This window comes from Haliotis cracherodii, unplaced genomic scaffold (assembly GCF_022045235.1).
Source record: "Haliotis cracherodii isolate W230 unplaced genomic scaffold, xgHalCrac1.p SCAF_8, whole genome shotgun sequence".
Classification (NCBI taxonomy): Eukaryota; Metazoa; Mollusca; class Gastropoda; order Lepetellida; family Haliotidae; genus Haliotis; species Haliotis cracherodii.
This window is the reverse complement of record NW_027266341.1, coordinates 48,839,044-48,853,292: the sequence shown is the minus strand read 5'-3', so window position 1 is coordinate 48,853,292 and position 14,249 is coordinate 48,839,044. Positions and strand designations below refer to the sequence as shown.

The following is a 14,249-nucleotide window of genomic DNA, read 5'->3' as shown; positions in this document are numbered from 1 at the left end:
AGCAACCTACAAAATGCAGTATTATCTGAGTGTGCTATATATATGTGTGTGATAGATCAGCTATCGCGTGTCATTACACACATGTACACACACGTTGTTATGGCCTTGTGTAACGCTGTGTAACGCACTTCACAAGACCACGACTACGCTGTATATACCGCATTTCTTCAAATAAATATTGTTGCAAATGTCTTTTCCATACAACACGCAGTGACACCGGGATTCACTAATATTACCCACGGTAATTACTTCCTTGCATATTGTCACGTTGCTTTACTAACGATCACGTCGCCTAGGCTGTAGACACCGACCCAAGAGATTTGAATAGTATACAGACGTCAGAAGTTGAAAATATCAATAGACAGACAGATTGAATTGGGTCGCACTGACAAAGATAAACTAGCCTCAAGTTTAAGGGTTTATTAACTCAAGCTCAAGTGTTATGCTAATAGACATGCATGACGTCACAATGAGAACGGCGAATTATGCATGAATGTTAAGAATGTGAAGAATGCCACCTTTGTTAAAAAAATGCCATAGTTGAGGAATTCTTTAGGAATGCCAGCTCTTTGGGATTCTTTAGAAATGCTAGCTATGTGGAATGTAGTCGGTGTAGATACCTTCAGATGTATACTAGAATGATCGTCATCAAAGGGAATGTCACCCTATCGTGAAAGAATGAAACAGTCCTCGATCTCTTGATATAGCTACTCAATGAATAAGTAGAATGTCATCATCGGGACGAAGAGGAGAAAGTTGGAGTTCATTCATATATATTTTTTGTTTTGTTTTACAAAATACAGACGTTCCTTTCATTTTTAAATGGAAAAAAAATTGATTGAATCAATACCATCAATCATGTTCACTAGAATTAATGAATAAAAAGAGTATAGTTTTTAGAAAAAATATTTCTCTACTTTCTTCACGCAGTGATATATTTCGTTGTAAAAAGTAAGTCTTATTCTTATTTTCAATCTCAAATTCCAACTCTGTGATATATTTCGTTGACAAAAGTCAGTCTTATTCATATTTTCAATCTTAATTTCCAACTCTGAAAGATTTCCTTCGCTCATATCGTACAGACACAGCACATTCCTTTATGGCTAAGGCTTTAGAAATAATTCTTTTAATCGTCATAATCCATGATTCAACCAATACCATCAATCATTTTCACTAGAATTAATGAACAAAAAATAGTATAGTTTTTAAAAAAAATATTTCTCAACTTTATTCACGGCGTTGTAAAAGTCAGTCTGATTCTTATTTTCAATCTTAATTTCCAACTCTGAAAGATTTCCTTCGCTTATATCGTGCCGTAGTTTCCCATCTAAACCCTAAATCCCACCATACACGTTCTTCTTAAATGATATCTGGTTCACATCACATATTATTCACCGAACATATGATAAATGAATGTAAGTATGTTGTAAAAGCTAGGTTGAAATGAAACATCCCAAGTTCTTAATATAGGATCCATGAACAGTTTCAGAACATTGTTATCTCACCGACAGTGTTTTCCAAATCCTGTTGAAATTCACGAAACACATATCTTCCATGTAGCATGTATCCCTTATTCCACACGGCTTTAAGAACTTTTACCCACCTCAACCCTATACTGTGATATACCACCGGAAATGGTCTTATAGAAATTACCCTCCCCCCTTATGGTAACCCATGTTTAACTTTAAGTTACAGTACCCTACTTAGAGATAATACGTTAGTATGTACTCTGAAAATAATGTTTACCTCATCCGACATCCGGCTGTATGAATGGGCGGGACACGCGTTGTACTGATTGACCTAGATGGATACATTACCTCAGGCATTGCTAAACCCTGTGTGAATTAAGGCTGCTGCTTTGGGAGACAGTGTGGGTCACACGTGTCGAACACATGTTCTATCATTTTGAAAATGGTATTCATTGAATGAATTGAAATGTCGCTCTGAATAGTTTATTCAAAATTGCAACTTTCTCTTCATGTTGAGTGTCTGAACGAAGTGGAATGTCACTTTAAATAGTTTATCAGGAATTCTAAAGTTCTCTCTCTTGGTGCCACGGGACCATATATGGTCCCTCACTTTTCACCGCATAGTGCCAAGGGACCATATATGGTCCCGAGGAAATGCCCTTTTTAAACTGTGAATTTTGATATTTAACACTGCGTGCGCAAAGACAAAACTATAACCATCATCACCCCAATCATCTTAGCTTTAACATCGTGTAACTCATACTTTATACAATGCTACGGATTGCGAAATATGGCGAGATTAGTAAAATGGATACCGCTCTTCTCGGCCTTTTTCTGCCATGTTTGAACACTAAGCGAATGACGGCGAATTTTGATTAGGCACCCATGTCACATACACGTAAATAATTTCAGACAAAATCCTTGTTCCTAAGAAAAAATATGACCTGAGTGGTCAGAAAGACATATTTTTCCCAACTGTATACTTATTCACGCAAATACACGTAGCCTTGTCCACTTAATAGTCACAACACACATCACTTGAATTTAATGTCTGTTTATTAGTAGAACTACTTAAAAGAATTTGTGAATGACAGGGTTAGATAAGGGTGGCAGTTCACTAGCCTGCCTGTGACAATAAAACCTGAAAGCACAAAAAACAATTAGACAATGACTTAGTATCAGATAACTAACAAATATATTCTGACATAGTACTCCAGTGTAGCTAAGCTAAATAGTATTAATGACAACACAATTCAAAGTACCAGATACATAATCATGATAATACCAGTAAACATTACATACTGATTAAAATAGCCTGTGAAATATTGAAACACAGCATAACGTCTTAACCTATACGACATCTAATCTAGTACATGTACAGCTAGGCTATATAATACAAATAAGAAAGACGATTCATCCCTCTCGAAGTACCAGAAAGAGCATTGCAATCAATATTACATATTAGTTAAATGGCTTGCACAATATTGATACAGAGCATAACGCCATAACCTCTGTGACGTCTTTGACCTCTGGCACTGATATTCATCTACATGAAAGTTTAGGCCTATAACTTCCATAAAATACCCGACAATACTACCATGACTAGAGATATACTGACTTAAGGATGCTATCTGTTAATATACATCAATATTCAGTCACGAAAATTAAATGCCATCTTGCAGCAGACATTTAACTCTAATCATGCCAGCTAAACATCACGCATGATGTCATCAACTCGATATACATAGCTGTGTAAATGGCAACACAGCAGTAAACTGGTCAGTCTTATGTCTTACATGGTGCAGTTAACTTGTGCTGATATCTTCTTATACCAATAACAACACAGAAACAGTAGCTTACAGTGTTTGCCATTGTCAATCAACTCGTAAACATACAAATACCGCTAACGTAAGAAGGGAAAATTGACCTTGCGGTACCCAAAAATCTAACTTTATGATAAACACTAAACTATCCTGCAACAATGTAAAATACCTATGTACATGGTCCCAAACCATCATTATTTAGCAGAGGAATAAATATAGTGATTATTGAAATGCTTACTTGGAATATCTTGAGTCAGAAAGTAAATCAAGCGGCGTGCTTGGTGATGGGTGTTTTATAAAAAAAAACTCAGCCAGGCAATAACAACCGAAATGTGAATCATAGTTTGTGCGGAAACGGAATAAGGAAAATATTATTAAAACTTCCACTTGCTCACATACAATTCTGTTTAGTCCTTTACGAACAAGTTAATTTACACGTTTGGTATATTTTTATCGACTATCGGTAAATGGCGGAATGGTCGGTACACATGAGAAAACGACAGTGTATATTTCCAGTACATTTATGATGTTCATCAAATGAAATTATAACCATCATCATCCTAATCATCTCAGCATTAATATCGTGTAATTCATATTTTATGCAGTGCTACGGATTGTGAAATATTGCGAGATTAGTAAAGTGGTTACCGCGCCTCTCGACCTTTTTCTGCCATGTTGCACTTCATGCGAATGACGGCGATTTTTTAAATTAGGCACCCATGTCACATACACGCAACAATTATAATATCAGACAGCCAATTTGAAAAAGGAAATCCATAAGACTTGTCAGAAAGATTAACTGTTCCCCACTGTACAGTTATTGGCGTTACAATACCAACGTTTAGTCCGCAACGGAAGTTTTTTGTTTAAATATTGCATATTATGTTTATCAACTGTTTGTCATGGCGATTTAACTCCGCGCTAGATACGAAACGACAGTGCAGATTGTCTTTCTGTTTATGATGTTGATTTACAGAAAATATTAAAATCAAAGATATGGAAAGATAGCTATGATCGTTAATATTATGGTGGTTTAGTTTATATTTATGGGCAGGAAGTTCATGATCAAAACCTAAACATTGAATGGCCAAGCCCGAAGTGATCGACAGGGCACGTTCGCATCATATCTGTACATGCTGTGATTGTTCAAGATAATTGATAACCAATTGTGTATGCATATATATCATCAAATACACATTACTAATCTCTTCAGAAAATAGAATATATTTATCAGCTCGTATTTCCAACATTCTGCCATGGATATTAGATTTACAAATTATTGATGTACACTGTGCTCTCGATGAACGTAGGATAATCTTTTTCAAGTCTTCAACTCTTATTTGATATGCCATCTGAAATGTCAGCAATGAGTAAACTTCATTCTATTTCGTTACAATCTGCAATTTTATTCGAATAGGCTTATAGACGGTCGGTGATTTCCCGCCGCTGTGAATTTGTCGTCTGAACAGGTGCGCGTGATTTGACCTCGCGTGCTGTGACGTGGATGACGTCAAATGAAACAGCTGATCTAATGTTGTGGTTTTGTTTGTTTTTTGTTTATTTGTTGTTTAACGCCGCACTCAGCAATATTCCAGCTATATGACGGCGGTCTGTAAATAATCGAGTCTGGACCAGACAATCCACTGATTTACATCATGAACATCGATCCACGCAATTGGGATCGATGACATGCATCAACCAAGTCAGCGAGCCTGACCCCCTGATCCCGTTAGTCGCCTTTCACGACAGGCATAGTCGCCTTTTAAGGCAAGCATGGGTTGCTGAAGACCTATTCTACCCATGATCTTCACGGGTCTAATGTTGTGGTAGTATATTGATACAAGTGGTTTCATTTTCCAAATAACAACATTCTCTTTGACTGAACTAGAAAACATATCTAGTACATCACGATTGGAAAATGTCTACGGCGACCGACGAGTGAATTAGACCACTTATCATTTGACCAACAATTTTAGAATATTTGGCGCAGTTTCTAATTTTTGTATGTTGACATGTGCTTTTCATATCTGTTTGAAGGCTTGATATTCCAAAAAAAATAATGTGTAGTTAGTTGAGTAAGGGAATGTATTTTACAGTGAGAAAGCTGTCAAAATGGATCCAATATTAAACAACCTAGATTTTTAATATTTTAGCTTCATCTATTGGAATCTCGAATAGTTCAATTTATAACATCAACAGTAAAGTAATTAGATCTACTCACGATATATAGATAATCGATTTCTGTAAGACAAAATGTTTTCCGTGTAAATGTGATTTCGTTATTTTGTATTTTATATAGTTATATTTATGTCTTTTTTCACTCTGCATTATCAAAATTACGAAATACTTCGATCAGTGACATAGTAGTAATGACTTTGTTTTGTATCCTTAGTATGAAATAGATTTTAAAAAATAATATTTGTCAAAGAGAAAAATCAAGGCATTCTTGTGGTTCTTTTTCACCATTTTAATTTTTATATCTTCCCTCCAAGCTGTAGTTTAGCTTGGCCAAAATTAAGAAAAAAAAAGGAAAGACATAATAACTGGAACCATTTATATTAAATATTTTGCTGGTTAAAGTTTCGAAGTTCAATACCAATTAAGAATATATTTTTCCTTTTATGACAAATAATTCCATTACTTTCATTGACCTACGATCATTATCTATTTCAAACTTGTCCTTTAGTAGAATGGGATGAAATGGGAAATTACTGGAAATAAACTATCACGTATGTCCTTAATGTACATACCTAGCTAGGTGTAAATACACTTCTAAAGTCGTAAAGCTCTTCCTACATTCCCCTTCCCAGTCCCAGAACTTCTTGTGAAATACTCGGGGTTCGCGCGCTCTTTTAACCCTTGAAACGTTTGATGCGTGTCATTTAAATGCATTATAATGTCGTTGGATGAAAAGGGTTAACCTCACGATCATTTGCTACCAACGAGACAAGTTTGCGTGGTTGACTGGTCAACACTTCAGTCTAGAGAGAACTTTAGAATTCCTGATAAACTATTCAAAGTGACAATCCACTTCGCTCAGCCACTCAACATGAAGAGACAGTTGGAATTTTGGATAAACTATTCAGAGCGAAATGATAAAACATTTGTTCGACACGTGTGACCCACATCGTCTTCCAAAGCGGCAACCTAAATTTACACACGGTTTAGGAATGCTTGAGGTAATGTATCCATCTAGGTCAATCAGTACAACGCGTATCCCGCCCATTCATACATCCGGATGTCGGATGAGGTAAACATTATTTTCAGAGTACATACTAACGTATTATCTCTAAGTAGGGTACTGTAACTTAAACATGGGTTACCATAAGGGGGGGCGGTTATTTCTGTAAGACCAGTTACGGTGGTATATCACAGTATAGGGTTGAGGTGGGTAAAAGTTCTTAAAGCCGTGTGGAATAAGGGATACATGCTACACGGAAGATATGTGTTTCGTGAATTTCAACAGGATTTAGAAAACACTATCGGTGAGATAACACTATTCTGAAACTGTTCATGTGTCCTTTATAAGAACTTGGAATGTTTCATTTCAACCTAGCTTTTACAACATACTAACATTCATTTATCATATGTTCGGTGAATAATATGTGATGTGAACCAGATATCATTTAAGAAGAACGTGTATGGTGGGATTTAGGGTTTAGATGGGAAACTACGGCACGATATAAGCGAAGGAAATCTTTCAGAGTTGGAAATTAAGATTGAAAATAAGAATAAGACTGACTTTATACAACGAAATATTTCACGCCGTGAATAAAGTTGAGAAATATCTTTTTTAAAAACTACACTATTTTTTATTCATTAATTCTAGTGAAAATGATTGATGGTATTGGTTGAATCATGGATTACGACGATTAAAAGAATTATTTCTAAAGCTTTAGCCATAAAGGAATGTGCTGTACGATATGAGCGAAGGAAATCTTTCAGAGTTGGAAATTAAGATTGAAAAGAAGAATAAGACTTACTTTTTACAACGAAATATATCACTGCGTGAAGAAAGTAGGGAAATATTTTTTTTAAAACTACACTCTTTTTATTCATTAATTCTAGTGAACATGATTAATGGTATTGGTTGAATTAACTTTTTTCCATTATAAAAATGAAAGGTACGTCTGTATTTTGTAAGACAACACAAAAATATATTATTTTCTGTAAGTTCGTTACTTATTTCCATTTGCACTTACCATTTTCAAAGCAAAGCGTGTCATTTAACTCTATCATCCTGAAGTGAAACGTTTTTAATACACCCAACACAGCATTTAACGCCCCATCAAATTTCCAGTAAGTGATTACAGATAGATACTGATTCAAAAGGTTCATTATGTCACTATCCCAAGAAATAGTAAAACACCCAGACCATCGATGAATAATATTAGGCAGGCGATCTTGCTGCATAGACTTAAATCTGAAAATATATTTGAAACATTCCATCTTCTGTGTAACCGAAACACGAGCCCATATCTTCTCTTCTTGCAAGAACAGGTTCATATTTACTTAAACCAAGAAACATTCGGGCAGCAGCATTATTCGGCGCAACTTCAACCCCATATACTGGCACCATAAACAACCTGGTTCAACCAGCCACTTATACAAGTTCATTAATATATTTAGTGTACAGACCAGATAACCCTCTCCTAGCGACTGACATAGCTCTTTTGCAGTCTTGTGCATTTGCAGATATTCGTTTTAACACAATTCTTGAGTGAGTGAGTTGGGTTTAACGCCGCTTTTAACAATATTCCAGTTATATCGCAGCGTGTCAGCTTAATGTGGGAGGAAAGCCCGAAGTGATGCAGGTCTCAGACGCTTACCACTTCGGTGAAACCCACGAGCACGTATATGGTGCTGACAAACCTAAAAACATAATCGGGGCGAACCGGAATTCGAACCCACAATCATAGGTTTCTGGCGTGCCCAAGGGACACAACTCTGCTGAGCGAATCGCGACGCGTTTGACGACTGGTTCATATGTACCCCCTAAAATATGATTACACATTTACAGGTGATATATACAATTGTATACAATATATTAAAAGTACTTGTCAGAAGTTTCAGAATCAGGCTGATATTAAAATGGGAAAAAGTAACAAAAATGTGAATGATTTGTCAATGTTGTCTTATAAAGACAAATAATATGTGCTGTGCGATAAGCGTGCGATGCGTAAATGATATTGTGTGACATTTCAGATTAATAGTGATCCACTCATAAAACAATGAGAACGTAACCAAAAACTAAGAAACACCATAATAAATCTGAGAGCACAAAGTATGAAAACGGCAACACTGAAACACAGACCGCAGCAAACTAGACATGCGCAGAGCAAGAAAGAAGTTGACAGTCATGCCATAGGGATCAACAAACAGCGCCAATGTAGAATATTTTAGATGTGTATTGTTGTATTACGGCTGTAAGATGTAAATGGACTCGTTGTTTGTTGAACCTGTGTTCTTTGTTTGGGATTACGTTCACATTGTTTTATGTTGCCGATTCCTTGTGTATTGTAGTTTTTATATGGCAGTTTTATTTGTTGCAGTCTGTCATTTTTCATTGGAAGGGTCTGATTGTAAATAGAATATAAAAACAAATGGGAAATAAAAATATAATTACGATAAAATACAAACTCTTACATGCATTGTATGGCACGGTATAATAAGAGCACACTGAAGTGTGAAGGCACACATTGGCCAAAACTAATAATTTATTTTATTAATTGGGTCTTGTGTTTTCGCTGTAAACAGGAGGATGGCAAACTTCACCCAGTGGGGGGAGAAGCAGTTCCTTGTTGGGGTGGATATACTCCTATCTGTGGGGTCGGGTATACTCTACTCTGTGGGGTCGGGTATACAGCACTCTGGTGGTACGGGTGTGTTCCATGCTTCTATGGAGCATGGGCTGGTTTAGGGTCGTTTGGAGCAGGCGGGTATGCCCCCGAAGTTGATTGAACCGGGTAGCCATACCCAGGACTATAGGCTGTGTTTCTTGTACCTAAAAGGGGAGATTATTACATATATAATTACATATCAAGCGAACAAGGGAATGTTTTTTTTACACCGGTAGTAAAGATCCTAGATCGGACACAACATTAGTTGATAAAACAGTAACCAAATCCATTAGGGTACATTGTCATGCATTATCAACGCCCCCAGACAATGACATGTGATCATTGCATTCTGGGTACGAGGGCACACGTGATCTATGTCAGCCGGGCACGATGCGACACTCTAAACCAGGAGATGAGTGAGAGTTCTCTGGTCGTCGGCCGTCTCTTCATACACAACAAAAACAGGACCCAGAATTGCAATCACTATGATGTGTCAGTGGTGAAATATTAAAAAGTTATAGTTGCCATAAAACATTTCAATAAATGTTTTAAGTACATACCTGGAGACACGTTCTTTAAAGTGCTGTACACTTCATAGACATATTAATAATACGTTTAGTATTTTAACCAGTTGAAAAATACAAAGGACTAAAAGTGAGCATTGTGTGTGACGAATTTTCTGGCACAGTTTGTGATGGAGACCAAGTGAACCAGATGAAGAGGTGGTAAAATACCATTCCCTCCAACGTCTACGTGTATCCTTCTCAATACTGTAATATCCTCAAACATGACACCTTGTTGGCTGACTTTGTGTTGTGCATTGTCTCCACATCTCTTGAGCAACCCTAGTGGGTAGACTGTATCTGTAAATCAGCCTGGTTATATATCATTGGACACGTGTAAATATGAAGTAGAAAGTAAATATCTCGGCGGAGGGTTTGGATAAGGTCAAATATGAACGGTTGTCATACCTAAAACTACATTTAGTTGTTGTTGGTTTTGTCCTCGTGGTGACCTACAATGGCAGATGATGATTCCCACAATGATGCTGGTGAAGGCGATGACTCCAAAGGAGATGCCGACAATAGCTCCTGTGTCCAGTGTGTCATCCACGGTGCTGAAACACGGACAGGATCAGAGATACCAGTGTGGTCAGAGGAACGTCACACACAGACTGCACTGTCGACCTCAACGTCGATCTTCTCATAAGAAACGATCGCATGCGTCACCTATTATGAGATAGGCCGTATTTGAAACAGATACAACATGAAGATATGTCTATTCCCTTTCTGTTCTCGATTCGAAAGAAGCATAAAACTCCGTACAAAGGGAGACATAAGGCTGGGTCTAGCAAATGTACCACCCAATCCCTGTCTCAAAGATTACTCATAATCCTCAATATAATCAAGGACTTTCTTAATAATCACAGAACGAAATTAAGACAAGTGGAATTCATATCGTGTTGAATTTTAAAAAAACTGAAAGGATTTGCTTGACTTTTTACAATCTCAAGCAATAACCGAGTTCAATTCTGTTAAAACATTTGATTTTTATCAATTTCTTTTGATACATGTTTTACTTAGTATAGGACGTGGTGACCACAGATACAGTTACATATCTATAATCAGAGGTTCAGGGCAATGTGTCAAAAACGAAAGCAGATGCCATCTGAAGTTGCCTGAAAATACAACACATTGTTTGTGAAATGCTTGACATACCCTTTGATAATATCTATGTAACATTTTGGGGAAAAACATTATGGAAAGAAGTAGGCATCCCCGGGAGCACGTATTGCCCTCCCCATTTTGCTGATATGATTCTTTATGCATATGAATCGGAATGTCTGCTCGAAGTCAAAACAAGGTAATTTCGCCAAGAAGTAAACTTAAGCTTTATGTATATCGATAATCTGATATCGTTCCATGGCCTTAAGCATCATATAGCCAATTCACTTCCACTGATTTACCCATCTGAACTAGGAATAAGTAAAACCGTGTATTAGGACCTGTACCATATGTTCCCGTATGTGAACAATTGACTTGCCTTTGCATGTGTTTGTGAAGGGTTTCCCGATGGGGCAGGACCTTTTATGTGAACAACTGACTTGCCTTTGCATGTGTTTGTGAAGGGTTTCCCGATGGGGCAGGACCTGATACGCTGACCTTTTCGCGAACACTTGGTATTATCACTCTTTGATAGTGATTGATAAACACAATGTCACGATCATTTTATGGTCGGCATTATACATTCATATTTGATATTGGCAGAGATTTCTGATAAATATAAAAAAAGGGTCGTGTCACTTTGTTTTAATTGATTATAACATTTGCTCGAAAAAAGTGTTGCACAATATAAATAATTTAAAAAGCAGCCTGCGCAGTAATTATACATGTTCAATCCTAATTTTTAAACTCATTAAATTTGTTATATATAAAATACATATGATAATTAATAAATGTGAACGTATGATCTAGTGGTGCCCCAAAAGGGTTGCATACCGTATCCATGCAGGGGATAAAACATAAATTCCTTCGCAGACACAATCCATCCAGGTCCCAAATGGGCTATAAAAGGTATGTTCATATGGGACCCTGTTCGAACCCGTGAAAAAATCCGAAAGGGGCCAGAAGGGCTATCTATTTCAGACCCATTACCAACTTCACATTAACCCTAGTGGGGCTCATAAGTAAATGACAACGTCACTCTATGTTTTGTGTAAGCAAACTCTACTTTGTATGAGGCTGAGTGTTATATACACCTGATATTTAAAATTCACCCCAAGCTACATCATCACAAAATGCTATGTGCAACTATACTTTATTACAGGGACTAGCGTTCTCTACACCAGATAGTGAAGACTCACCTCGAGGAGCCACAACAGTGCCTAAAGTATGTGCTGCTGCCACAGCACAAATAAGGACACATCTTTGTCTTGGAAGTCCCATCAAATTTTTTCTCGTAGCATTGAATGGCATAAGCTGCAAATGATCAAGAAATTGACCACATTAAGAGGGGTGTACATTGTATGACTCATGTAGTCATGATAGCGCGAGACCAGTTGTTCATACCGACATAACAAATGCTATTATGACATAACAGATGTTGCGCGGCTATTCATAAGCTTATTCACAACAACGTGATATTACAATTATTGACTACCTATTATGAAACGCAACGTAATCAATAACACATGTATATTAAAAGCAGGTGCTCTGTCAAGGCAGTCTAGTAATATTGATTACAGTTATAACAAGTTCACAAGAGCGCTTACTGATGTTATGAGTGTTCTTCAGGGCGTTGTCATTCAGGTGTGCTATTAACTGCCCGACGGAAGATGCAGATGAACAGACTGGGGTGTTACAGTTGTCATAGCTAAATGGTTGAAATGTTTCCCTGCCATGGTAATATCTCTGAACCAACCCATAAAATCAAACAACAATGTATGGTGAGATATTCACACGAAAATCACAAAAGACTAAGGCAAGTGTGCTACTGGTCTGGACACACCTCATCAGCAATAATAGATAAACTTATGGGACGTTCTATCATAATCCTATCCATAATAGCTACTAATGCAGATTACGAAACACATGGTACTTATCTATTAATACTGGGTTCCCTGTGGCCATTCCGTGATGGACAAGGGCACGTTTCTCAAAACAACATTTTGTTAGGTTATTTTGTCCAAGTAAGGTTAGGATTAAGGTAAGTATGAAGTAACACCAGTTTCCTCATCACGATCTTAACTCAGTATGCCAACATTATAGCGCTAAGGTTGTTTTGCGGAAAGTGGGCTTTGAGACTTGGGCCCGCCTATAAGGCAATGTTCACTTAAATGAAGAAAACCGCATGTCATTAAGTCAGCATGAACAGTATCTTGTTAACTAATACTTACAAAATGTTACCAGGGTAAGGATAACACATCCAATTTGTACACCACCCATAGAAGCAAATTGGACGCTCGACGTTTGAAGACTGTCAGATGGCAGTTGAGGAAGTGTATTGAGAGAGAGAGAATGACAGAGAGAGAGAGAGACAGAAACAGAAACAGAGAGAGAGAGAGAGAGAGAGAGAGAGAGAGAGAGAGAGAGAGGGAGAGGCACATAATTTACTATTGGACTATGTAGTCTGCTCTTGTATTAAATATGTAATGCATTTTGTTGGGTTTGACTCTGGAATGTTCTGGTCCTGAATTTGGAATATGGGCCATCATCTTTGTATCAGAACTCTGTCTTGTTTTCTGCATTTATTACATTTAAAGTTTTCTTTTAGCAGAATATTTTGTACACTGACAGAAAATGGGCTTCATCTTTTATCTTGTTTGGATGGCAAAGTTAACCATAATGTCAGGTCTGTTGGTGTCTGACATTTCTAGTTCAAGACTGTCACAGCTGTGACGTAATTTGGTCTGGGCAGTTTGATGCCCTCTCATTTTACATTACAAAGGTATACTTTGAATTTGAATTTGTCATGTATACTTCCCATATGTCTGGGGTTTGTGGTTATTCTCACTGTAAATTGTATTACTTTCAAAAAGGAATAAAGCTTCAAATTTAGACTGAAGACCATGGGCGAAAGAAGTTGCTGATATGCTCTCATGATCGTGGTCAGGGAGAATGATTTTCCATGCAGTTCGTGTTGAGCCATTTATTTTTCACTTTGGTCGGCGTCTTTAAGGCACAGGTTTTAATGCTCCTTTAGCAGCATTAATGAGTGTATTAGTGGGACAAGCTGTTTCATCATCAACACAGCTTTGTGAGCTCTCATGTTGAGTCATGATGAATTGGCCCGAAAGGAAGTTTGTCTTGAACATTAATTAAGGGAATAAAGGTATTTAGAGTCTTCAAAAAAGAAACTTGACATTGACTTTCAAAATGTAATATAAGGCCATTGTTTCAAAATAGGACACAGAAACCATAATTGAAGCACTGTTTGAAGATCAATGTACACAATGTTCAAAACATTAATCGTGTCACCTAGACAGACACACGTACACGATACAGTTAGGGGTCTATAGTCTGTCACAGGGGTACAGAAAATGTCAGTATCGGTTTTGCCCACCACGTGCATCAATCACCGCTTGACACCGACGACCCATAGATGCAATCAAGTTGTCA

General features: G+C 37.2%; 1 protein-coding gene across 1 annotated transcript; it reads right to left on the bottom strand.

Moving 5' to 3' along the window:
- Nucleotides 1-9,098: 9,098 nt before the first annotated feature.
- On the bottom strand, nucleotides 9,099-13,076 carry LOC139450298 (cysteine and tyrosine-rich protein 1-like). Its single transcript, XM_071231976.1, has 4 exons — nucleotides 13,028-13,076; nucleotides 11,996-12,110; nucleotides 10,104-10,249; nucleotides 9,099-9,296 (listed from the first exon to the last, which is right to left on the bottom strand). The coding sequence occupies exons 1-4, from the start codon at nucleotides 13,074-13,076 to the stop codon at nucleotides 9,190-9,192; spliced, it is 417 nt and encodes a 138-aa protein (XP_071088077.1). The 3' UTR covers nucleotides 9,099-9,189.
- Nucleotides 13,077-14,249: the final 1,173 nt, after the last annotated feature.

Excerpts from the sequence above, each read along its gene's own strand:
- LOC139450298 (XM_071231976.1), bottom strand. The coding sequence starts at position 13,076 with ATGGGTGGTGTACAAATTGGATGTGTTATCCTTACCCTGGTAACATTT. Across the intron at positions 12,111-13,027 it reads CCTTACCCTGGTAACATTTT|CTTATGCCATTCAATGCTAC; the intron begins GTAAGTATTAGT and ends GATCATTTGCAG. Across the intron at positions 9,297-10,103 it reads ACAACTAAATGTAGTTTTAG|GTACAAGAAACACAGCCTAT; the intron begins GTATGACAACCG and ends CTCCCCTTTTAG.